This window comes from Lycium barbarum, chromosome 10 (assembly GCF_019175385.1).
Source record: "Lycium barbarum isolate Lr01 chromosome 10, ASM1917538v2, whole genome shotgun sequence".
NCBI classification, from domain to species: Eukaryota; Viridiplantae; Streptophyta; class Magnoliopsida; order Solanales; family Solanaceae; genus Lycium; species Lycium barbarum.
Window position 1 is genome coordinate 118,259,612 of NC_083346.1, and position 27,107 is coordinate 118,286,718.

Genomic DNA, 27,107 nt, shown 5'->3' on the forward strand with positions numbered 1-27,107 from the left:
GAGCGTCATGAGTATATTTTATATAGCGGCTGAATGTCATTTTCCAATAACATAGATTTAGGCGTTACGTTGAAAGTCAAAGGTCAACAGACTATATCATTACAATATAGAAGTAGAATTGAACTTTTATTTATTAAAAAGAAAATCAAGTGAACTGTCCAGATACAATTTATTTTCCCAATATGGGCTCTTAGCTGGCTGGTCTTTCAAAAGATTCCAGAAACGTGAATATATTTTATATTTGTTGTTTGTTACTACTGTTCCAATAACAAAGGCATTATTTGAAAAAAAAAAGAATCGAATAAATTTTTATTACAACGATTTAACATTTTAAGACTTACTAAAAAGTTTATTATTGCTAGCACTTTTATGTAATTTCTAAAAGTATATTTTTTTTAAAAAAAAAGAGTAATATATTTAATCACCTAAAAATCATATATTAACACTCCAGTACATTAGATTTCGCTTTTCTAAGGGTTCTAAATCTGAAAATTCAGTCATTTTTGATAGAGAGCAATCTATTCTGTGCGAATTCAAATTATTAGTAGGACCCAAACAATTACAAGACATCGTAGAAAAAAAATCATTTGGTTAATTTTTAAAATACGGTGATTGGTAGAAAATGACTGCAGACACATTCACCCTGTTTAGAACGCCACGCTATAAAAGTTGAACTTTGGAATAAATGGATTGCAAAAGAATTAATATAGCACATATGATTCTTTTATCCAAAAACATCAACTTGAAAATTTCATCAAAGAAATCTGAACCATTTGGTATAATCTGTCAAGTAATTAATTTAGTTGTTAACTTAGCAAATTGTGTAAATCCCATTGAAGCTATATATATATACTGTCAACTTAACATTTACTAGGATAAAAAGATAAAAATAAAAATTGGCAGAGGAAATTGTGAGAATGACAAAGAGTGGAGCTAATAGCATCACTAGAGATGATAGCCCTTGCTTCTACAGGATTATTTATCATCCTGATCAATTTGAAGAACTGGTAATGTTTGATCCTTAATTTTAGAATTACGGTTAATCTTCTTATGTTTTTGTATTTATTATTCATAAATTTAAATTATTAGAAAGAACGCTTTCATTTTCTTATTTTAGATCCAGATCGGTAACGTGTTTTCTCGTGCTTGCTTGATCATCTTACTCATGAATTACACATGTACAAGTAAACTTCATCATTAAGAGTTAACTCTACTTATACATTCCTTTTAGATCTACAAATCTTATCGAGAGTGTGAACTTTTTTTTATTTTTTATATGCAAGTCTTATTAATAAATCTAAATTATTAGAGACTACACAGTTTCATTTCTTTATTTTAGATCCAAACAATATGCACCACATGTGCTTGTTTTGATCTTACTCATCGGTTACACATATGAAATTATCTATGGTCGATAGGTGGAGGTGAAACTTGAATTAATTGCACTTAAATAATTAAAATTCAACTCTTTTTACTATTAATTTAGATCTATAAATCTTATCAAATACTATCTAGAGAGAACGCACTTATACATAAATTTAACTTTTATTTAATTCTTTGAGATCTACAATCTTATTCGTAAATTTAAATTGTTAGAGAGTAGCATTTTCATTTGTTTATTTTAGATTCAGACAACATGTTCAACACGTGCTTGTTTTGATCATACTCAGGGGTCACAAGCACGTGTAAACTTGAACTAAATTGCTAAGAGTCAACTCTTTTCACTATTAATTTTAGATTTAGAAATTTTATCAAATACTATTTAGAGAGCAACCATTTATTTTATAAATTTGACTTTCATTTAATTCCTTTAGTTCCATAATCTTATTCACAACTTTAATTTGCTAGAGACTCAACACTCATATTTATTTAATTTATAGATTCAAACAAAATTCTCCTCATGTGTTTGTTTGATTTTACTCATGGATTACGTATGTGCGAATATCTTTATCGACGGATGAATGTGAAACTTGAACTCAACTTAAATTGTTGAGAGTGACCTCTTTTTTTTACTAATTTTAATTTGATCGACAAGTTTTCTAAATAACTATCATGAGATTGAACACTTCCATTTATTCTTTTAGATCTACAACATGCTCCTCACGCGCTGGCGTGTTTTTTTTTTTTTTTTTTCTGGTTTAAGCATGCATAAATATTTTGGTTGATGGATGATGGTGAAACTTGAATTCAACTTACATCAATAATAATGAATACTTTTAGACATGCTATGCACTTCCGCTTAATTTTTTTCTCGTATTAAGCATGTGAAAAATATATTATGTTGATAGATATATACTAATGAAACTCAATTTCAAGAATGTTGTTTGATCTGATAAAATATTGTATTGAACGAATAATTTAAATTTGTATCGAATTCTTTTTTCCTTTTTTCACCGTGTTGTAGAAAATCCCATCAGAATTTGTGAAGCATTTAACAGAAGAAGCAGCAAAAACAACACTGATTAAAGGGCCTCGTGGCAAGTATTGGAACGTGAAACTACGCAAAGACGAAGATGGAATTTTCTTTCATGGTGGCTGGAAGAAATTTCTAATGGAGCAACATTTGGAAGGAAGTGACTTTCTTCTTTTTCGCTATGATAGGAGGATGACTTTTCATGTACGCATTTTCGATAAGAATGGATTGGAGAAATGAATTCACTATTGCTTGTTATGTTTTCATTGAATTAATATAAACATCAAGTGTACTTGTAAGCAAGTATGGTCATGGAATGTCGAAGAAAGTTGTGGATGCCAGTGTTTGCAGTTGTTTGAAATAATCATTTTGAATATGCAATGTATGGTGTTATGATGTTAAGCCTGGCAACCCGTCCAGTTTTACCCGTTCAAACCGGTAACCGAACCGGTTAAACTGGAACCAGAACCAGTTACGATCAACCATTTATTTTTTATCGGTTCGGGTTTGTATTTTAGGGACCGGATAATTGGTAAACCGGAATCGGACCGGTTAAACCGGTCAAAAAAGTTTTTTTTTTTTTTAAAGTAGCCGTTGCAAAAATGGGCTGGACCGTTGGCCAACGGTCCATTTGCAAAAATGGGCGTTGGCAACGGCTCCAAACTCCCCTTTTGTCCCCCAACCCCCCCCCCCCCCCCCCCCCAACTTTTTTTAACATTTTAACCCATCCCTCACCCCTATATAAACCCCTCTCCATTTTCATTTTAATCCACACCAATTCATTCTTCTCCTTCTCTCAATTATAGTTACTTTGCAACAATTAGCCACTTTAAATTTCTCTCAATTAAATATTATAAAGTTTTATTCTAGTTTCAATTATTAATTTTGCAATTATAAAAAAAATTGTTGGTGTAATCGGTGATTTTGCAACAATCCAAAGTAGCTCCAAAGCTTTGGTGGATTTGCAATTCTAGCCGCCTTCACTTTGTTGGAAATTAGTCCTGCAATTTGGTACCCTCGTTCCAACTCTATCTTTATTTTCCGCTATTTAATTTACGCAATTTAATTTGTTGCAATTTATTTCTTCTGATTTATTTGAGTGTGACTTAAATTAATTATATTTAATAATGGAGAAGAGATTTAGATGTAGTGTCGGTAGTAGCGGTATTGTTAGGGGTGGGTTTAATAAGGAAACATTTGTGAACGAAACACCTAATTTAGGTATTGATGTTGGTGGAAATAATCCACTTTTAGATCATCATGTAATGCAACAACATTATACCGACACTTTTAATGAAATTGATGATGGTGATGAAACATAAGCCCCCGAAAATCCCATAGGAGATACACGTCCTGCATAATCACATACACAAGACAAATCGCCAAGAACTCGTAAGCCAACTGCTAAAATTTGGAAAGTTATGACTAAGAATAAGGAAAGACAAATAGCTACATGCAATATATGTAGACAAGAATTTGTTTTTAAGCAACAAATAGGTACACTAATGAATCATATGAAAGGTAAACATAAGGATGTTTGTGGAGAGCAAACGGGTTCAAATCTTTGGGGGGGGGGGAGGGTATTCAAATGACAATAGACCCACGAACAGGTTAAAATTTTTGCTATGACAAGAAAAAAGAGCGTGTAGAAATAGCAAAAATGGTTGCTTTTGATGCTCTACCATTTTCCTTTCCTTCAGGTTTGGGGTTTGTTACTTATATTGAACGTTGTTATAATCCGTTATTTGAGGGTATTCCTAGAAGTACTTGTAGAGCAGATGTTATAGATTTGTATAAAAAAATATATATTTTATTTGCGCCATGTATTTAATTCTTTAAGTTGTAGTGTTTTTCTTACTGCCGATTTGGGTCTTAGTCTTAACAAGTTAGATTTTTTTGCTATTACATGTCATTAGGTTAATGACAATTGGGTGATGCAAAAAAGAATTATAGCTTTTTTATATGATGAAGGAAAAGGTCGTCATGATGGAAAAAATTTAGCGGATTCAATGTCTACTATTATGAGATTTTTTAACATTTATAGAAAAACTCTGTGTATTGCTTTAGATAATACACGATGTTAGAGATGGTCTTGAGTATTTTGAAGATTCTATTCAAAAAGTTAGAAATGTGGTTGTTTTTCTTTTTGTAATGCTAATAAGGCAAAAATGAGAGATTTTAAGAATTCTTATGTGCAAAATGGCCTTAGACCTAAGAAAATTCAAGTAGAAGTTGACACTAGGTGGAACTACACTTGCACTATGTTACAATAAGAATATGATTATAGGATTCTCATACAACAAGTTCACAACCATTTTAATACGGATAGTGATGATTGGTTAAATATTACCGATTGGGAAGATGTTAAAGAATGTATTGAACTGTTACAAAAATTTTATAATGCAACTCTTGCTTTTTCTAGACAATTCTATCCCACGGTAATCGAAATTTTAGCCTACTTAGCGAAAATAGCTAGAGTTTTACATGAGTATAAAGATAAATCCGGTTATCAAGCGGTGATCTTTAATATGACAACAAATTTAAAAAGTATTTTTTTTCCCATCCCAACTTTATTTATATTAAGTTCTCTTTTAAATCCTTGTTTAAAAGTGTCTTATACTAGAGCATTGGTTGGTCAAATTTATAGCTATTTAGAAATTGACGTGGAAGTTGACCCATCTTTAGAACAAGCCGAGCTCGCGATTGATGCCGAGTTTAAAAAAAATTTATGCATTATTCTAATTTGGAAGAAAGTGCTACACCCGTTAATCCACGCCCTACTACTTCTCAAAGCAGCAAAAAAGGGCTTGTCGGGTTTGTCGAATTTAAAAGTTTTCCATTCACATCCAACTCCTTCCCATAATGCAAACTTTGATGAATATCACCTTTATTTGATGCAACCAAATATGGATATCAAGGAACTAGATGATTTGGACGTCTTAGTATGGTGGAAGAGATACAAGGCAAGTCATCCGGTACTTTCAACAATGGCTCGAGATATCCTTACGGTTCAAATATCAACTGTGGCTTCGGAGAGTGCATTAAGCCAAGGAAGACAATAAATTAGAGACCATAGACACTCATTATCCAGATTTAGCTTGCAAGTACTAGTGTGCATTCGCGATTGGATTAGATTAGAACGACGCAACCAAAACTTAGAATCGGTGGAAGGTGAAGAGGAACAGATTGAAGATTCGATAGCAAGTGAAATGGACCAAATGGAAGACTTTGAAGATATCTCCATGACCGAATATTATATGGCGGATATTAGCCAAATAATTGACACTTTTTGATTTTATTATTCTACTATTTCTTTGTAACTCATGTATTATTTGCAAGTTAAAAAAAAACTACAACTTGCAAATACATGTTATCCATGAATGAATAAAAGATATGGCTCCTTGAACTTTCTTCTATTTACTTGTGTTCATATTTTTACTTATATTAAGTTAAGAATATACCTAAAATGTACTAAGAATATACTTATAATAGACATCTACTTAAATTAAAAACTAGAAAGTTATATACTTGAAAAATAACTAAAATATACTAAGAATACACTTATAATATAAATATACTTAAAGTTATAATACATACATCCATATATATATATATATATATATATATATATATATATATATATATATATATATATACACACACACATATATGTTGTTAGTTAGTAAATATATAAACATATATAAATATACCTACGATACACACACATATATGTTGTTAGTTTGACCATGTGATCTTGGACCCCAATTTTTAAGTTTTGATTTGAAATCAGCATTTGTTTATGAAATCTACACAAAACTTCAACTTTAATTTCAAATTATGATTTCGAAATCCAAATTCTCCAAAAAGTAGAATTTTTAAATTTCAAGTTGTCATTTCATTTTTTTTTAAAATATAAAACTTGACCCCATAAGTTTATATTTTGGGAGAAAAACCCATCATTTTAAATTTTGCAAGAAAGACGCATATATACTCAATGTAAAGAATTGTTCATACCATGTGAAAGGATTATATTAAAGAATAACTAGTTATATTGTTGATTTTTTAGACTAGTGGATCTTTGTAAAATTATGTCTACTTGAAAGTTTGTAATAACATGTACTTTTGCATGCATTTATTTATAAAAGGAACATTGAAATATGTGATTATTAATGCGGCGCCTTAGGATATTTCGGTTCTTGTTTGTTAACTATGATTTGTTGGTTTGATAAGATTGTATAAGAATTGGGGAAGTTTTGATAGTTTTCACAAATTATGAAATTTTTGTGTGTATGAAAAGAATATACAATTTAAGAAATTCAACTTTAAATTAACCTGATTTTAAGTTACTGATATCAAATCATGACTTGTTATTTTAATGCATTTTTTTTTGGTCACTATTGGCTGCCAATTGCCATCCGCGTTAATGCTAACTTTGTCTTGCTATTGTTGGATTTATTCATTGGTTATCCATAAATTAAAGGCTCTATTTTCTTTGTTGCACTACACTTAGGGGTGTCAAATAGACGGATTTGATTGCATTAATTTGGGTGAGTTAAATGAAATGAGTAAATGAAATGGTTGGTCAATGACTCCGCCTAGCTAAAAGTAACATGGGTGAAATCAATCGGGTTAAAATGGATGTCATAACTAAACTCGTTAATTTTTACTAAGTCTTAATTTCTTTGCTTGTTCTTTTATAAATTTAAATACCTAATAAGCTTTTTTTTTCTTTATCATGACTATGCACAACAAATCAAACAAAAGAAATATCTTTTTTAAAATATTTTGACAAAATTTCTCGCGGATCAATTTATGCCGTTTCACCCAATTTTCAATAAGTAGGCGAGTCAACAATCGTTCAAAATTTAGGGGGTTGTGCAATTCATACTTCTATAACCTAATTTTGCCAAGGTTCTTTATCGCGCTAGGAAACTTCGCGAGTTAAATATTTTTTTTGTGTATTATAATGGCTGACTGTCATTTTCCTGTAACATATTAGGCTTATGTTAAAAGTCAAAGGTCAACAGAATGAAGAACAAGTGAAATGTCCGTGAGTCCGTGACATAAAAAGAATTTCCAATATGGGCTCTTATCTGGCTGGTCTTTCAAAAGATTCCAAAAATATCCAAGAACAAAGGCATTATTTAAACAAAAAAAAAAAAAAAACAGATAACTTCTTATTAAAATGATTTGACATTTTAAGACTTACTATAAAGTATATTATTTATAGTAGTATTTTTATGTAATCTTTTAAAGTATAATTTTCATTTTGAAAAAATTGAGTAATATATTCAGTCGCTCTTAAAAACATATATTAACTCTGTAATACTTTTTGACCCAAAGAAGAGGGGAGGGAGGTTGGAAAAAAGTTTTACTTGTGGCTTTTAATAATTTTAACTCAAAAAATTGTGATGAGGTGGTAATTACTTGTCCATTCTTATTCAGAAATCTTGAGTTCTAAATTAATCTAAAAAATTAGTCATTTTTAATAGGGAGCGATTTATTCTGTGTGAATCCAAATTATTAGTCGGACCCAAGCAATGACAGGACGTATAGGGAGAAAAAGAAAAAAAAAATCCTATGGTTAATTTTTAAAATAGGGTGGTTGGTAGAAAATGGATGGAGGCACCTTGTACAGAATGCCACATTATAGAAGTTGGAATCTGGAATTGTTAAACAGAAAGCAGCATCTAATTATTTATTCTTCTTTTCAAAAGAATTCACACACTACAAGAAAGTGTAAAATGGCAACAAAAAATTTAATATTTGGCAACAACTTAGTTTTATTGTTGGCAAAGAGCTTTTTTGTTGCCAAAAAATTTAATTTTGTTGTCATAGTATTGATTATGGTTGCAAAAAGTACTTTTAGCAACAACAAAAAAGAAGAAGGTGTTGCATGTTGTTGCAATAACAGTCGTTGGGAAAAGTCTATGCAAAAAAAAAAATTGTTGTCAAAAGTACTTTTTGCAACAATAATCAATCTATAGCAACAAAAATAATTTTGTTGCCAAATATATTTTTTCTAATAGTGACGTTATATTAAATAGTCAATAGCGATGTCAATGTATTAGCTAATAGGATTATCAAATTAATTAGGTGCTTTTTGGAATTTTCTAATAAGCTTCCTTCACAAAGATTTCTTTCCTTTTTTGTGTTTGTTATTTACAAATGCCTAGACATGTACTTTGGTTAAGTTTCTACTATCGTTCCTCGCAGCCTTTAGTTGGTTATTGTCATACTCATACACCATCATGTCTTTGACATTGCCGTTTTAACGTTGACCTGACATATTGTTGATAGGTTGAGAACGACAATTAAACTTATAAATCGCATCACATGTTATTAATTCCATAATAGCTTAGTAACGGTTGATTGTAGATTCTGGGGAGATTTGATTTCCATTGGCCGTTAAAGTAGGTAACACTTTGAGTCCACAACTTAAATGACCCACATTGTGGTCTTTGGAACCAAAATAACTCACACAAAAAAAGTTACAGATATTCCTTTTGCGCACAAATTTAGTGCGCAATAGAACTTAACTGTAATGGCTACCATTAAGTCCTATTGCGCACTAATTTTGTGTGCAATAGGAGTTAGTTTTATTTTCCCACACTTTATATAATTTTAAAGTTTTGAAATTCACGTTTTTTCCATACTTTAACTAAAGATTAGTCATGTCTCAAAACTTCGGAATATCAATATTTTATAGAACCTGATATCTTTTTCTGCGAACCATAATGTAGGCTCAATACATCAAGTATACCTAAACATTTAGGTTGTCATTTTAGGGGTTACAAAGTGCATCAAAGTAAGTTTTGTTTGGAAACTTGTTATCGTTAGGTTTAAGTGTTCTATTTTATAAGATTTTCGCTGAAGCGTTTTATTATTTAGTCAAGGCACTGCTTTATTTCGAATATGTCGAGAATTTTTTTACAATTATTTAGGATGTTGCACGAGTTATTAATGAACGACGATCCAAAATATATTTACATGAAAATAATAAAGACTAAGCTAACTAATTATCATTAAGAAAATAATACCCAAAAAAAATATAATGTTAACATAAAATGTACAATTTATTCAATCTTTAATATTTGCAAACAAATATTACCTTGGTAGGAGTAAGGTCTGCGTACACTCTATCCTCCCCAGACCCCACGTTGTGGGATTTCACTGGGTTGTTGTTGTAATATTTGCAAACAAAAGCAGCTACAGATCATAGAGAAGATGCGCTGGGTGGGCATGGACCATATGCATTCCCCCGAGATAGCGGGACTTGCAGTTGCGCCATTTTTTATTAACGCCAGTTTTACAATAAAATGATTTAATGTGTGCTGGTTTTAATTAAACAGTGTGGAACTCTAGTTGGCGGCTGTATCATATCTAGTATTGCAAAACTGGCATTAATGAAAAATGTTATAGATGAGCCATTTTGGTACTACGATGGCATAAATGAGCCAAACTATTGGGGCGATGACATAAATGAGCCAACTATTGACAAGTGTCATAAATGAGCCATCTTCAATAGTTCGATGACAGATTTGAGCTTTTTCTGAAAAAAAGAAAAAGAAGTTTAAGTTTGTCCAGTTATGATTTGAAATTGTTCAATTTTGCTCTTTTGTTGTACTTTTGGTTCACCCATATCCTTGTCGCTAGCAAATCATTTCATTTTTTCTTAACGATAGGATAATATTAGAACAAAAGTCTAATGAATTACAGAATTACTATTAATCTTCTTAGTCGGACCCAAGCAATTAGCGGCCGCGGACATCGGGAAAAAAAAAATAATCATGTGGTTAATTTTCATAATAGGTTGGTTTGTAGAAAATGAATTGTGCAAGCACCTCTACCTTGTTTAGAATGCCACAGCTATAAGATTGGACTTTGGAATTGATGGATTGCAAAAGAGTTAATAAAACATATATGTTTCTTTTTTTTAATCCAAGAACATCAACTTGAAAATTTCATCAAATGATGAAATCCAGAAAGCAATTGATGTTTCAAAGAAATCTGGACCAGTTGATATAATCAGTGAATTAGTAAATTACTTTAATTGATAAATTAGCAAATTGTGTTAATCCCATTGAAGCTATGTATATATTCAAGGCTTCATATCGTCAACTTAACATTCACTAGAATAAAAAATTGGCAGAGGAAAGGCCGAAATGGTGAGACTTAGAAAGAGTGGAGATGGTAGACCTCGCTTCTACAAGATTATTTTTTATCCTGATCAAATTGAAGAACTGGTAATGTTAGATCCTTTGTTACAGAATTACCGTTAATCTTCTTATGTTTTTACATCTATTATTTGTAAATTTAGATTGTTAGAGAAAACGCTTTCATTTAATTTAGATCGAGATTGACAATGTGCTCTCTCGTGTTATTCTTTAAATATAATTATACAAAAATAAGAAAAAAATGTGCAGATATGTACATTGACACAATGTACTTGTGCGATTTAGGGGATCATATTATATAAGTAAATATAAATAGGAGGATTACAGTATGAAAGTAAGAGGGGCCTGTAGTTTTTTCACAGTAAGAACTTACCAGCATCAAGTGTTTATACCAAATTATATCAACTTACTATAGTTACACAATTTTATGAGGTGAAAAATATGCAATAATTAACCATGATATTGCTAAAATAAGTGCTATATATATGCAAGCACATGTTATGCATCTATTAATCTAACGTAACCATCTAAGGCCTCATTTGTTATTATTAATATTAAGACGTCTGTATCTGAATGCACATCTAAATGATTAAGATGTTGTCTCTACATCTGAATACTAAATGATTAAGACTTTTTGCTTTTCAATATCTGAGTGTGTATAATGCATTTTTTTGAACATAATAAATATACAATTCAAATTAAAAAGCAAGTAAATATAAGAAAATAAATATAAATCTAATAAAATAAAATTATTATTGGATAAAAAATGAAACGTTTATGTTCGCTAGTGATGGCAAAGATGTTTTGAATGGTAGTGGTGGTGATACTTGTGATAGTGTAGGTGGTTGGTATTGTAGTGACTGACACGATGGTGGCGGTTGGTAGTGGCAGTGATGATTGTGATGATGGAATTGGTTGGTGTTTTTAATTGACAGTGTTAATGGTGGCGGCTGAACAATGTGTGGTGATTGACGATAGTGTTGGCAGTAGTTCACGGCGGTGCTAGTTATGATGGTAAAGGTGGTTAATGGTAAGGATTGACTACAGTGATAACAGTGGTGGTTGTAAAGACGGCGGTGCTATTGATATAATTATAATGATGGAGGTGGTAGGTATGGTAGCGACTGGTAGTAGTGGTTGTCAGCGATGGTAATTGCCAATGGTTGTTGTGATGGCAGAGGTGGATAGTGGTGGTGACTGGTGGTTGACGACGGTGGTGGTTGTTGTGATAACAAATGTGATTAGTGGTAGTACGGTGGGAGTGGTGGATGGATGATGGGTGGGTAGGGGTAGGGGTAGGTAGGTAGGTGGTGGTTGGGGTGGGCTAGGGTTGGGATGGTGAAGGGGTGGTGGTTGATGGTAGTAGTAATTGTTACACCTCAAAAAAAAAAAAATCGCGCCATTTGCGTCGTAAGCAAATAACATAAGCCCAGAGAGGTCGTGGAATCCTTATAAGGTTAAACAATAATTTTTACGAGTGTTAAGTAAGTGTCTAAAGGTTCCGGGATCAAGCGAATTGAAGGAATTAACTTTGTCAAAACTTTGGGAGAACTTGGCAAAATTTTGGACAGCAATTTTGGTCCAACTTGAGAGGAGCATATCCCTAGAATATGAAGAGTTACGGAATTCATAACCTATGTAAATTGAAGTTCAGCAAGTCTTCTTTCCAACGCAGCTGACAGATCGTAATTCTGATAAGTACGGGACAAAGTACGACCTGTACAAAAATGTACGTCCCATACATTTTGGACGTACCTTACCCGAAATTTCCAGAAAGTTGAAAATTTTTACCTCCAAGTACGGGATGAACAGTAGCACGCACTTGAAAGTCTGGGATGAACAGTAACCCGTACTTTGCCCGAATTTTCTAGAAAATTTAAGTCAGTGGACTTGGCCTATATATTGATTTCCCTAGTCTTGGGCCTCATTTTTCACCAAAATAAATCCCTAATGTATCTTTAAGTTCCCTTTAACATCCATGAACACCCCAAATCAATTCAAGAGAAGATCAAACTCTAAAACCCTCAACCAGCTCATAAAAAGTGTTTGTTCTTGCTTCTACATGGTGTAGTGGTGAACTTGATCTTGGAACAAGTTGTATGAGTTGAAGTTCTCCAATTATAAGGTATGTTCTTCATCCTATCCCTTATGTTAAGTTAATTTGAAGGTTTAGCAAGTCTTAAAAGTGGAAAGAGTTATGGGGAAAAGTCATAAAGTGTTATGTTGTAGTGGTTGGCTATGAATTGAATTTGAAAAGAAGTTTTAGATGGATTTGAGACTAGTTTGAATGTAAATTCTTGGGTATGATATTATTGATGTTATTTGAAAAGTATGCAACTTGATTGAAGAAAGAAAAGGTGAGGAGAAGTCCAAACATGAGTTAGAAACTATGTTGAGTTCAAGGACTGTTTCGAGCTTCTTGTGGATGAATTTTTAAGTTAATTTCCATGAATATGAGTAATATCTAGTGTTGTTGGTGTGTTGATGGGATTATACTCCTTGGTTGGGAAGAAAGAAAGTATATATTGGTATACTTTGGGTTGTTTGGTGTGTATTCTTTATACGGTGAAAGAAGTATTTAAGGACTTTTGTAAGCTTGTTGTTGTTATTGTGGGACTGTTGAATATGTTGAGGTGATAGAGGTTATAAGGGGAAATGCTGCCCAATTTTCGTTAGCTCATTTATTAATCTAGTTTGACCTTATAAGCGCTTAAATGACTTACCCTTAGTGTGAATCATCTTGAATGTAGATTTACAAGCTTGGAAGGATGATTCCTTTGTTGTGAAACTATACATGATATCCACAATATTCTTATTCCTAGAAATGCTAGAAGCTTATAATTCTCAAGGTTCTCGTGATATTGTTGACAAATATTCTCTATGATGATGATGGTAATGATGATGATGATTATGATGATTCTATTTCTAAGATACCAAAGCTTAAAGTTCTTGCTGTTCTCATGATATTATTGAGCTTGTTACATGATTATTGATTTTATTCATTGTTGTTGATCTCATCTTATAATAATTGTTCTTTCAAGGTGAAATACAACGATGATGATGATTCCATAATAGAAATCGGAGGTTTACCAACCTTATGTCACTCCGATAGAGTAGTAACATTTCATTTGGGCTCTCATGCATGTTTTATATATACGTATGTATTTTCTCACACCGCACCGCTCTATAGTCTGTATTTTCTCACACCGCGCCTCTTCATAGTCGGTCGGGCAGACACATAGATGTGCACACCACTGCAGTGGGCAGGTTATGATGATACCCTGGACGCGGGATGATATGATATATGGAACGGGCTGCACGTTCCACAGCACTAGCATTTATGGATCGGGCTATACACTCCACAGCAGTAACAGTTATATTATATATGTATGAAAAATGTTTTTTTTTAAAAGCTAAGCATGCATGATATCCGCCTTAAGAGGCATTCAGATGTACAGGTTATCTCTCTTATCCCATGTTACTTTCCATATCTTTATATTATGTTGTTATTCATGCCTTACATACTCAGTACATTATTCGTACTGACGTCCTTTTGTTTGTGGACGCTGCGTTCTGCAAGTAGACGAGGAGACTGTTCAGACTCTTAGGTTGCCTTCTCAGCGGTTGCACAGGGGCACTCGACTTGTTCCGGAGTTGCAGTCCAGTTGGTATTGTTCCTTGTGTACAGATGGGTATGGCAAGGTCCTGTTCCGTTCTTATTATGTTATGTACTCCAGTAGAGGCTCATAGACAGATATGCACAGTTAGATGTTCTATGACTTTTCCAGTCCATATATATATATATATATATATATATATATATATATATATATATATATATATATATATATATATATATGTAGCTCTTTCGGGCTAGTGTCCCTTGCAGATTATGACATATATTAGCTAGAACAATGGCCCACTCAGGTATGAATATGAGATGTATGTATGTTTTATGGTGCTCGGTAGGTTAGCTTCGGGTGCCCGTCATGGCCCTCTAGTTGGGTCGTGACGGTAATGGTGGTTAGTGGTGATGGGATGAGTGGTGAGGGTGGTGATTGTAATGGTAGAGATGGTCCATGGTGGTGGGGTGAGGGGTGGAGAGGGAGTGGGTGGGTGGTGGGTGGTAATGGGTGGGTGGGGTGGTGAATGTGATGGCAAAGGTGGTTTGTGTTGGTGGGTGAGGGGAGGACAGAGGGCGGGGTGAGTGGTGATAGGGTGGGGTGGAACTGGGTTCTGGACAGAGTGATGTTAAAGAATTTCCATATAAAAATACTTTTTAATGATATTAAGACTTTGTTCAAGATCTTAATGATTAAGACTTTATTTAAGATCTTAATGATTAAAACTTATTTAGACCAAATAAGTGCTTAGATTTAATTGTAACCAAATAAACTTAATGACCTAACGTCTGAACCATTCAGATTCAAACATCCATTGATTGCAACCAAATGAGTCCTAAGTGGGGTTAATTTTTTATCATTTTACCACAATTAGTTCAAGGGTTGGCAATCTACAAATATGGATGGAAGCACGGCATTTAACAATCTCTCTATATCCTAAAAGCTAAAAATAATAAATCAAGCTAATGCCATCCTCCATAGATTTTTTTTGTAATATGCATAATCTAAGAAAAGGAAATAATAAAAACAACATAGAAGTGTTAAAAGTACCTAAACGTATGGAAAGTGGCTCACAAATATCATCTTTTCACCTTTTAGTCTAAAAATATCCTCAACCTTTGTTTTTAGCTCAAGTATACCCCTCCTTCTACCTTTTAGTCTAAAAATACACTCAACCTTTATTTTAAGCTCAAAATTACCCTCCTTCCGCTTTTGTTTAACCTTAAAACGGAGAATAATTAAATTTGTACCTGATGCCAAAGATATGTGGCTAAATTCAATTCAAGATTAAATAACGAGATATGTCAATAAATGAACAGAGAAGCAGATCTAACCAACTGTTAAGTACGTATGGCCTCGGGTATAGAAACCGAGGTTGATACCCTTTTGTTACGAACTCTCACGAGGTATAATAAAAATGAACTTAAGAACAGATGGGAACGGATTTAATAAGATTCTTATGATTGTTAATGTAAACTATTTCTCTCCTTGCTATTGCCCACCCCCTTTATGAATGATAACCTCCTCTTTATATAGTAGAGGAGTTTCAGCCCTAGTACAATTCTAAATAAAGCAAGTAAATCTGGTGACAGTTGTATTGCCGAGATCGACGCCGAAACATCCGGTTGAGGATGGATATTTCTGTCTCGCGCTCATGGAAGTCAATCGTCCTTCCTTTATCGCCTCATCCCAGCCCAAACTCGAAGCCTCATTCTTGGGGAGACGGTCGCACCGTGACCAAGCATAACCATAACAACGGGAAACCGAGCGTGACTGCATCCTCGGTTTTACCCGTATACAGCCTTATACTTAAAAATACCACAATCTGATAACTCAACTGATTAATGGTCTTCGATGGTACCTGCCTGCCTGGACTATGGCTACAAATAGTTTGTGTTGTTTTTGTCTTTGTGATATGTGGAGATAGTCATACTTCTTTCAATTTTACATCTGGAATATACCTTGATGTTTAATATCATATTACCCTATAAAGGTTTACATATTTACTTTACAAAACATTTAGTAAGTTGTTTGAATTTGTCTTTTCATATTTGACATTTGATATAACACTACGGCAGCTACATCTTTTCATATTTGACATTGGCCAAACCCATCGACAGACACCTGTGGTCGTCCATTTCTTTCACTTGAGCACCTAAAGTGACCCTCGTTCCATTTAGACACTTCAGGTGGGTCATTCCTATTCCACTTAGACACTTTTTGCACCGTTATCAGAGCAAAACCAACACCAAAGGGGGCGTCACCTCATTGCACATCCAACCAGCCCAAAAGCCCCAAGTTTTAATGGTCAAAACTCCACGAATTTACAAATTAGTGAATTTACAATTAAAGTGGGTTAACACAATTTAATTGAGTTGACACAATTTAAATGAGCTGACACAATTTAATTGACCACTTAATCCACGTAGGAGACGACTGGTGTTGGTTTTGCTCTGATAACGGTGCAAAAAGTGTCTAAGTGGAATAGGAATGACCCACCTGAAGTGTCTAAATGGAACAAGGGCTACTTTAAGTGCTCAAGTGAAAGAAGTGGACGACCACAGGTGTTTGTCGATAGGTTTGGCCTTTGACATTTGATATAACATTACGCACTGTCTAAAAACAAGTTCCATTAAATGATTATTATTCTCTGATTTCTCTTTGGCATGTGTATCTGCAGCGATTAAAAACACTTGTAGGGGCGAATTTTGCTTCAAAAAACAGGTGGAAAAAGATTTCAGAAACTTCTTTTTAGTTTTTATAACAAAACACCATTAGAGAAAAAATTTACAAAACTGAAAACTCCTATAGATTAATTTTCGATTTGTTCAAAAGTTAAAAAGCAACGAATATTTAAAGAATCTATCAGCTTTTGAAAACAAACATCAGTTCTAAATGTCTGGCTCATTTTTAGGACTTCAAGGATGTACAAAAGATTAATCAAAGACTAATTTCTTTAAAAATGAATAGTCTAGGTGAAGGCAACATTTTGGCTTGTGGTGAAGATAAACGTTATTACAAATTCTCCTGCTAAATACTTCTGAAGAGACTTCAAAATGACTTAAGACAGTGGCGAATTTAAGATTTTTAAATTATAGGGGTTTAATTATTTTTAATTTGAACATTGCTACTAAAATTGGATTTTGAGTTAATACAATTGTATGAATTACTAATCAAATATACGGCCCGGCTCGAACCTGGCTCGATAAACTCGGCCCGCCATTGGTCCGGCCCGAACCCACTAAGAGGTGTAAGGGGCTGGGCTAGGTGGGATTTATTAGGGGGCTGGGCCGGACAAGATGGACAACCCCCTAGCCCGGCCAACTAGTAACTCTGGTGATGGCCCACCAGGGCACCGGCCGTTCCCGGCCCACTTCAAATCTTTTTTAAAAAAGGTAAGTACTACATTTGTTACTAATAATAAATATTTTAAAAACATTGTATCCCAATAAATTAGGAGTCTCTTTTTACGGAACACTTTAGTTTTTTTTTTTAAATTATATTTTAAAGCTAGACAATCTTGTTTTCTCAACAAATATATATATTTTCAATATATATTAGATTGTGATAGTTTTATATAAAAGTTAAAATTCCATTAGCATGTCATATGTACTATGGATACGTAGATTATATCAAATATAATACTCCCTCCGTTTCACTTTACGTGAACCTATTTATTTATTAGTCCGTGCTAAAAGGAATGACCCCTTTTTATATTTGGAAACAATTTACCTTTATACAATGATTTATAGCCATACAAAATATATGTGACCCATTCAACACCACAAGTTTGAAAGTCTTCACTTCTTTCTTAAACTTCGTGTCTAGTCAAATAGACATTTCAACATTTACATAAATAATTTAAAATAAAACTTAAAACTTAAATTGATAACATTGCAAATTCAAAACATACAAACTTGAACGGCAAAATATTGTAAAGAAGAGATAAACTTCAAAGTTCAATTTCGTGCCTTTTCACAAGTGCCTACCCAACACACTGGTACCCCCCTCCACCCCCACCCCCCTAATAGGCTAATACCCAGCGCTCCGGACTTATGGAGATATATGTCACCACAATTTTGACATTTAACATGTTCCTCATTTATTCGCTCAAAATGCATCCACACCGCACTTGAAATTGATCTTCGAACTCAAGGAGAAGGTGGAGGTGAAAGATTATCCATGGAAGTTGAAAGTAGTAATGTACACTAGTTGAATAACAAATTTAGATAAAGAGAGAATTGTGGAAGAATTGTGTAAAAATGAAGAAGAATGGAGAGGTATTTATAGTTTGAAAATATGACCAAAGTGTAGTTATTCATAAATTTAGGGGTTCAAATAAAATTGGCAATGACTAGTTTTTCAAATTTACAACGGCTAGCTTTTTGAATTTGACAATAACTAAACTTTTTTTAATTTTAGCAATTTTATCATTAGATGTAAATGTTAATTTTATTATTATCAGTAAATGTAAATGTCTATTTTTGTATTAGAACTTAAAAAACACTAAACATAAAAAAAAAAAAAAAAAGGCTCGGCCCACTAACTAAAACTTGGCCCTGCCCGGTTAGCCCGAGCCCCTATCCGGGTAGGGGCTGGGCCGAACACCCTCCCCCCTCCAGCCCGGCCCCTTGTGGCCCACGTTTAAATGGTCCGTCCCACTTGACAAGCTTAATCAAATATGCCATTGAACTATCAGAAATGACTCATCCATGCGACTCGTTAATAGTTGCTTTCATTTATGATATCGCCGTGACACATTTGGTTTGTTCGTGCCACTAACAATTAATGGAGTTCTACTACTATCAGATTTCTCCACTTGACATTATCTAAACCCTTCATTACATACCAACCTCCATCCTTCTACAATTTGTCCTATATATCAGCTGAAATGGACTGAGCTCATATATAGGCGGGTCAATAATACGCCCAAACATGGATGGGTTGTGCGAGTTGTAATTTCATGGACTAATTTTTCCATGAAAGGATTATATTAAAGAATAACTAGTTACATTGTTGATTTTTTGGACTAATGAATCTTTATAAAATTATGTGTATTTGAAAGTTCGTAAGAACATGTAATTGCAAGCATAAAAGGAACATTGAAATGTATGATTTATTATTGCGGCGCCTTAGGATATTCCGATACCTTGTTTGTTAACTATGATTTTCTCATTGGTAAGATGGTATAAGAGTTGGAAAAATTTTGATAGTTTTCACAAATTCTAGAATTTTTATGTGTCAAAAAAAAAACATACAACTTAAGAAATTTAAATTACACGTCCAAACAAAATCCAACTTTAAATCAACGTGATTTCAAGTTGCTGATATCAAATCATGACTTATTTTAAACCTTTTTGGGGTCACTATTGGCTTCCAATTGCCATCCGCGTTATTGCTAGCTTTTGTCTTGCTATTATTTGATTTGTCCATTGACTATCCATATTTTAAAGGCTCTATCTTCTTAGTTACACTTAGGGGCCGGGTGTCAAATGCACGGATTTAATTGAATTAATTTGGGTGGGTTAAATCGAATGCTTTAATAAAATGGTGGGTTGGGTCATTGACCCGCCTAGCTAAAAGTTACTTGGGTGGAACGAATTGGGTTAAAATGGCTAAAAAGGAGGTCATAACCTAACCCATCTAATTTTTACTAAGTTTTAATATCTTTCTTTGTTCTTTTATAAATTGAAATGCCTAATAAACTTTTTTCTTTATCATGCCTATATATAACAAACCAAACGAAAAAAATATTTTGATAAAGTTTCTCGCGGGTCAATTTGTGCAACTTCACCCCAATTTTCAATAAATAGGCAAGTCAACAACCGTTCAAAATTTAGTGGGTTGGGTAGGTCATAATTTTATGCTAATTTTGCCAAGGTTATATGTCGCGCATTCTTTCAAGTAGGTAAAGAAGTTAAGGCTAGTGACATTGGCTATCAGCAATTGGTCTGTCATTTCTCACAGAAAATGGTATGTTTTGAAAGTCGCCCCTAAAGGGTCTTATGCTTTCTAAGCTTTCTGGCAGACATCATCCCATTTTCTTGCAAAATTTGAATTTGAAAATTTATGTATTGCCGCTAATGAAACTTATGATCTTTTAATTGAGGGCCCCTTCACTTGAGCGAATTCCGGCTCTCCAGCAAAGGCTGCAAAGGTCAAAGTACTTCATGAGTTAAATAATTTATTGTGTATTGTAATGGTTGAATGTCATTTTCCAATAACATATTGGTTGACAAGTGAAATTCCCGTGAGTCCGTGACATAAAAGAAATCCCAATGTGGGCTCTTAGGTGGCTGGTCTTTCAAAAGATTCCAAAATGTCCAAGAACAAATGCATTATTTAAACAAAAAAAATCAGAAAACGTTTTATTAAAGTGAGTTAACATTTTAAGAACTATAAAGTATATTATTTATAGTATTTTAATGCAATTTTTAATAATATACTTTTATTTTGAAAAAATTGAGTAATATATTTAATCACTCTAAAAACAATATATTAACTAATTAATACTTTTTGAATCAAAGGTTGGGGGAGGGAGGTTGGAAAAAACTTTACTTGTGCCTTTTAACAATTTTAACTCAAAAAATTGTGGAGAGGTGGTAAGTAGTTATCCATTCTTATCCAGAAATTTTGGGTTCTAAATATAAGAAAGGAATCATCTTTGATAGGGAGCGATTTATCCTGTGCGAATCTAAATTATTAGTCGGACCTCGGGAGAAAAAGAAAAAAAATCCTGTGTTAAATTTTCAAAATAAGATGGTTGGTAGAAAATGGATAGAGGCACCTTGTACAGAACGCCACGCTATAGAAGTTGGATTTTAGAATTGTTTTTTCTTTTAATTTAGAAAATGGACTTTGGAATTGTTAAACAGAAAGCGGCATCTAATTTTTTGGTATTTTCAAAAGAAATATTGAAATATTCAATAGCGACTCTTGCCAATGTGTTAGCTAAAAGGAGTATTAGATTATGTGCTTTTTGGAATTTTCTAATAAGCTTCGTTCACAAAGATTTCTTCCTTTTTTGTGTTTGTTATTTACAAATGCCTCGACATAGATTTTGGTTAGGTGTCTATGGTTGTTCCTTGCTCCCTTTAGTTGACAATTAATGTCATACCCACGCACCATCTTGTCTTTGACAATGCCCTTCTATAGGTTTTTTTAACGTTGACCTCACATATTGGTCATAGGTTGAGAACGACAATTAAACTTTATAAATCAAATCACATGTTATTCCTTAATATCGTTAATATCGTAATAGTAGAGGTATCCAACGTTAACAGTTGATTGTAGATTCTGAGAAGTTTTGATTGACTCTGATTGTTTTAATTCGGAATAAAGGGAGCTCCTTTGGCCGTTAAAGTAGCTAACACTTTCTTGCGTGACAAACCAAGAATAAGTAACTAGTTGTCACACTGTAAGAGGAAGAGCTAGAGCTAGAATTTTTAGTGTAATGATTTTGGACCACAATTCTTTTTGCTTACTGTGTTTTTTGGATAGATTATTTATACATGTTAAATTAATTTTGTAACACAAATATAGAATTTGAGCCAAAATCAAACCCGTGATTACAATTGTGAGGAGCGGTTTCACCTAACACAATCTTTGGATCAATGGCAATACTAAAATTTTGAGTAACTCAATAAATAGAGAGCCTCTCAAATATAGACTGCCAGAGAATAAGTCAAACTATAGCAAAACAAAAGCTAGTTGCAATAACGCGGATAGCAAATGCAATAGGCAGCCAATAGTGACTAAAAAGAGCTTTAAGAATAACGTGTTTTTGTGCCTATATATATATATTTCATTGGCACATTCCCAATTCTATCACCTTTACATCTTCCATTTACCAAAGCTAATAAGCACCTAAGATTCTTAGTTTTTTCACTTAATATCACCATATAGTTGCATGTTCAAGATGAGTATTTCAGCCAACTCATTTGCAGCCATTGCTGCTATATTTTCTCTTCTGCTGCTCTCTAGCATGCAATGCCATGCGCAATTTTCTTCCACATTCTATGATCGCACTTGCCCTAATGCTCTAACCATGATTCGTACAAGTGTTAGACAAGCTGTTTCACGAGAACGTCGCATGGCTGCATCCCTTATTCGCCTTCATTTTCATGATTGCTTTGTTCAGGTTTGTTAGATACACATTACTATTTATGTTTCTGTATACTTCAAGTTGAAATTATTGGTTTTGATGACATATAAACTAATTATAATCTGCGGCTTTAACTTTATAGGGTTGTGATGCTTCTATCTTACTTGATGAGACCCCTACGATTGTCAGTGAGAAAACGGCATTGCCAAATCTTGGGTCAGCTAGAGGCTATGGTATTATAGAAGATGCAAAAAGGGAGCTTGAGAAAACATGTCCAGGAATTGTATCATGCGCAGATATACTTGCAGTTGCTGCTAGGGATGCATCCACTCTAGTAAGTGCTTGTAGTTAGAATTTTACTTCACACTATAAAGGGAAAAAGATTATGCTATAAAGAAGGTGTTGCCTAATACTAACCTATGTTGAAAACAATCAGGTTGGAGGTCCATCATGGGCAGTGAAACTCGGAAGAAGAGATTCAACCACTGCAAGTCATGCTCTTGCAGAAACTGATCTTCCTGGTCCTTTTGATCCTCTAGATAGGCTTATTTCTGGCTTTGCCAACAAGGGTCTTAATACAAGGGACATGGTTGCTTTATCAGGTAAAAACTTAGCAGAATACTTCGTGAACATAAATAGAATTTTATCAATCATATACTAGTACAGATAAGAAGTTTCTAACGGTTTAAATTTTATTTATTCTAGGAGCACATTCAATAGGTCAAGCGCAATGCTTCCTTTTCCGTGATAGGATTTATAGTAATGGAACAGACATCGATGCTGGATTTGCTAGCACTAGAAGACGTAGGTGTCCTCAAGAAGACCAAAATGGAAACTTAGCTCCACTTGATTTGGTTACACCCAATCAATTAGATAACAACTACTTCAAGAACTTGAGGCAAAGAAAAGGTCTTCTTCAATCGGATCAAGTCCTCTTGAGTGGTGGATCCACTGATAATATTGTTTTGGAATATAGCAATAGTCCTCGAGCATTTGCCTCTGATTTCGCGGCTGCCATGATTAGAATGGGAGATATCAGTCCCCTAACTGGTCAAAATGGGATCACAAGAACTGTTTGTGGATCTATAAATTGATTTTTCCTAAGCTAGCTTACTACTTGTATGATTGTTAAGTGTATTTGTATTCATTTGATTCTTTCCCTATGTATTGTTTAAGAATAAAATAAATTCTTCGTTGTGCTCCTTTACTAAGATTTCTTTGAAATATTTCAAATCGTCAATGGTCAATACCGACTGTTGCCAATGTATTCGGTAATAGGGGTATTAATTAGGTGTTTTTCGGATTTTTCTAGTACGCTGCCTTTACAAAGATTTCTTTCCTTTTCTTATTACTGTTTTTTTCTCCTTTTCTGTTCTGGAAAAATGGTGCTAGGTGTAACTCTGAATCTTTTTTTTTTTCTATTGTACATTGACCTCACATATTGGTCGTGGGTTGAAAACGAGAATTAAACTCTGTGAGATTGAATTTGTTGTTATTCCTCAGCAACTCAGTGATAGAGCGGTTTGTTGTTAACCAATTGATTGTAGATTACTTCAGGAGAATTGATTGATTTTGAATTCTTTAGTTTAGGATGAAGGGACTCGCTTTGCCTATTAATTAAGAGTAGGTATCCCAGTTTGTCTTTGTTTTTAATGCATTGTATTTCATCTTTTCTCATTCTATTCTGCTAGATTAGAAAATCATCAAGGTAACTCATCTGGTGTTCGATTTCCACTAGCCCGAAAATCTAAATCCACGTCCTAAGGTCCATATAAGGGACATTCTCTCCCTATCAAGAATTTCTCGATTCTCGTGTCTCAAACCCGAGACATCTGATTAAGAATGGAGGGATCCATCCCCCACACCCTTAATGGTAACTTTCAAGCGTAGGTGTAGAATTTTATTGGGGAACTTACATAAATGACTACATTTTGAGGGGGTTTTTAAGGCATAGCTACACTTTAGCTAATTACACTTCATAGCTACAGTAGATTATATTCACGCGCTACAGTACATTGTATTAAAAAATTTGATTGTATTCAAAATTCGCTGTATTCAAGTCAGATGTATTTAACTAAGTCGTTTCAAGTCAAATGTATTCAACTCAACTATATTCATTTGTAGCTACTTTTACACTGTATCCAGTTTATTATATTTAAAATCAGTTGTATACAAAAATATATCCTTCAAAATACACCCCAAAACACTGAATTTTTGTACTAAAAAATTAACGAATACACTCAAATACTTAATACAAGAAATAAAATTCACTGTATTCATTTGTATACACTTCAAATTCACTATATTCATTTGTATATAAAAAGATCTTCTTCGAAATATAGGCGAAAAACACTGTATACACTGTATGTATACAACAAATATAGTGTATTTTCCGGTCAAATATGTTATATCCCATACTTTTGTACGTTGGATTATTCGTAAGTTAATCGACATAAGTTCAAGGACAAGGTTATTTTTGAGATATGAGACAAGGTCTTTTTAGTCCCAATTTTAATATTGCACGGTTTGCTAATTAATCACTATTAATGTAGAAACATTAGTGAAGATTAGGGATTAACAACCATGATCATATTATTAAGTGGGCCCCACTAAAATATGGACAATTATGATTAGAGCATGGATGATGACATGCCAAAGTGGGATATGTGTCAAGTGGGCTGCTTGCCTATATATATATTTTGATGACTAATTATCTATACATTTTCATCTTCACAAAATTTCATTTGAGAGAGGTTTACAACAGCCATGTCTGCTACCTTGTAGCTCACGGCCAGAATTCAAGTGTTTGGAAGAAAGAAAATTATAATTTTAGTAGGTGTTCTAGAATTCCAAAGGAGGCAGCAATATTATCTACATCTTAGGCCTCATTTTCTTTTTGAATTAGGAGCAAGTAGCACGTTAATTTCATCTTGTTCATAGGACAAAAAAAAAAAAAAAAGGTTACAGCCCTCTTTTTAATCAAGTGAGCAGCAACATTGGTATTTGATTTGAGGAAGAATAAGTGGGTAGTAACCTCATATCTCATTCCATTCAAGTAGTGTCGTGATTATTGGAAACCCGGGCAGAATTGGCTTGTTCTTGTCTACGGTATGTACTCGCTTCTTTTCATAATAGAAACGATCATAAATACTATATTGGTAGGTTATTGTTGGGCGTTGTGGTATGGTAGTTGGGTAGGGCTGTTCTTGTTGAGTTGAAGGATTAAAAGTGTGGTTATGATTATGTATTTGTGTTATTGTAGTTGATGGGCTGTTTGGGGCATGTTATTGTTAGGTCATTTTTGATGATGTGTTGTGGCTATAAATCATTGGGAATAACTTGAATATGTCGTGGTTGTTATGTTAATTATTATTGAACGTTGCAACGTGTGGACTGATTTGGAGTGTTGTGCGTGCGGTACGGGCTGTTTCGAGGTGTTCTTGGACCTTGTTTTGGCTAGTTCTTGATGTGGTAACTGGGACGTGTTGTTATTGATGTTATTCTGGTTGTTTTAGAGTTGGTTTGAATGTGAGGGAAGTGAACAATATAGGGGAAATGCTGCCCAATTTTCTAGAAAGAAGCTACTAACTTTGAAATACGTTTAAGCCTTTCCGTAACTTAACCATAGTTCTTAACGTCTTAATATAAGTTGAGGTACTTCGGGCAGCGTATACATATCGAGTCACGAATTAAGCGTCAAAGGTATGTAAAGCTATCCCTTCTTTCTTTCTTTTTGGCATGGTCTATATGAGACAAATAGACAACGAACGTATAAATTCCAAAGAAGCTCCTATTCTTAGAGATACTAGAATGGCTAATGTTCTTGATTTCCAGAAGCTATTTCATTATGTCCTGATACGTGTCTATGATTCCTGAAGTCCTATTTCGACATAATCCATAGAGACATTCGAGGGTGCTCCCAGGTTATTCAAGGAGTTCAGAACTAATTTTATGAGTCTCACTTGCATTATGACTCCAATGAATTCTAGTTCTCAGTGGTACTTGACGTAACTGTAGTCTTGATTCTCAAGTGTTAGTTCATTCTAATTATTCTATTGAGTCTCAGATGATGATTTAGTTTGCATATGTTTGCTCATGATATTCTGCTCGTGCATGCCATTAATATATCATTCACCGAGTCCCGGGCCGGGTATGTATTCGTGCACAGTTTCATTGCATTGCTCACCGAGTCCCTCACTAGAGGGTCGGGTACGGTATATATATATATATATATATATATATATATATATATATGATTATTTCACTGAGACCTTCACTAGAGGGCCGGGTACGGTATATGATATAGATATGCATGATTCTCATCTCGTAGGGCACAGGTGCATTGGTATCTTTGATTATCATACTTGCCTCATGTAATCTTTTATTCAGTCATGATCTTCTTTATTGTATTTCATGCTTTATATACTCAGTACATTTCTCGTACTGACCCCCTTTCTTCGGGGGCTGCGTTTCATGCCCGCAGGTACATACACTCAGTTTGGTGATCCTCCAGCCTAGGACTTCTACTCAGCCGTTTGGAGAGCTCCATTGCTCCGGAGCCTAAGTCATTTTGGTACAGATGCTTTGATATAGACTTATGCATATCCAGGGGTACGGCGAGGCCCTGTCCCGTCATATTTCACTATGATACTCTTAGAGGTCTGTAGACATGTATGGGTTGTATATAGGTTTTGGTCAGCTATGTCGATATGGTTCGTTTTGAGTATTTCCGTATATAGTGGCAGCCTTGTCGACTTGCATATTATGTTATGTTTTGGTTAGCTGTGACA

At 33.8% G+C, this 27,107-nt stretch overlaps 2 protein-coding genes across 2 annotated transcripts; both read left to right on the forward strand.

Moving 5' to 3' along the window:
- The first annotated feature begins 870 nt into the window (after positions 1–870).
- Positions 871–2,784, forward strand: LOC132615772 (putative B3 domain-containing protein Os04g0347400). The gene is made up of 2 exons (XM_060330364.1): positions 871–1,007; positions 2,405–2,784. The coding sequence occupies exons 1-2, from the start codon at positions 918–920 to the stop codon at positions 2,651–2,653; spliced, it is 339 nt and encodes a 112-aa protein (XP_060186347.1). The 5' UTR covers positions 871–917; the 3' UTR covers positions 2,654–2,784.
- Positions 2,785–22,058: 19,274 nt separating this feature from the next.
- Positions 22,059–24,018, forward strand: LOC132614799 (lignin-forming anionic peroxidase-like). Its single transcript, XM_060329346.1, has 4 exons — positions 22,059–22,353; positions 22,460–22,651; positions 22,754–22,919; positions 23,023–24,018. The coding sequence occupies exons 1-4, from the start codon at positions 22,123–22,125 to the stop codon at positions 23,409–23,411; spliced, it is 978 nt and encodes a 325-aa protein (XP_060185329.1). The 5' UTR covers positions 22,059–22,122; the 3' UTR covers positions 23,412–24,018.
- The last annotated feature ends 3,089 nt before the right edge of the window (positions 24,019–27,107 follow it).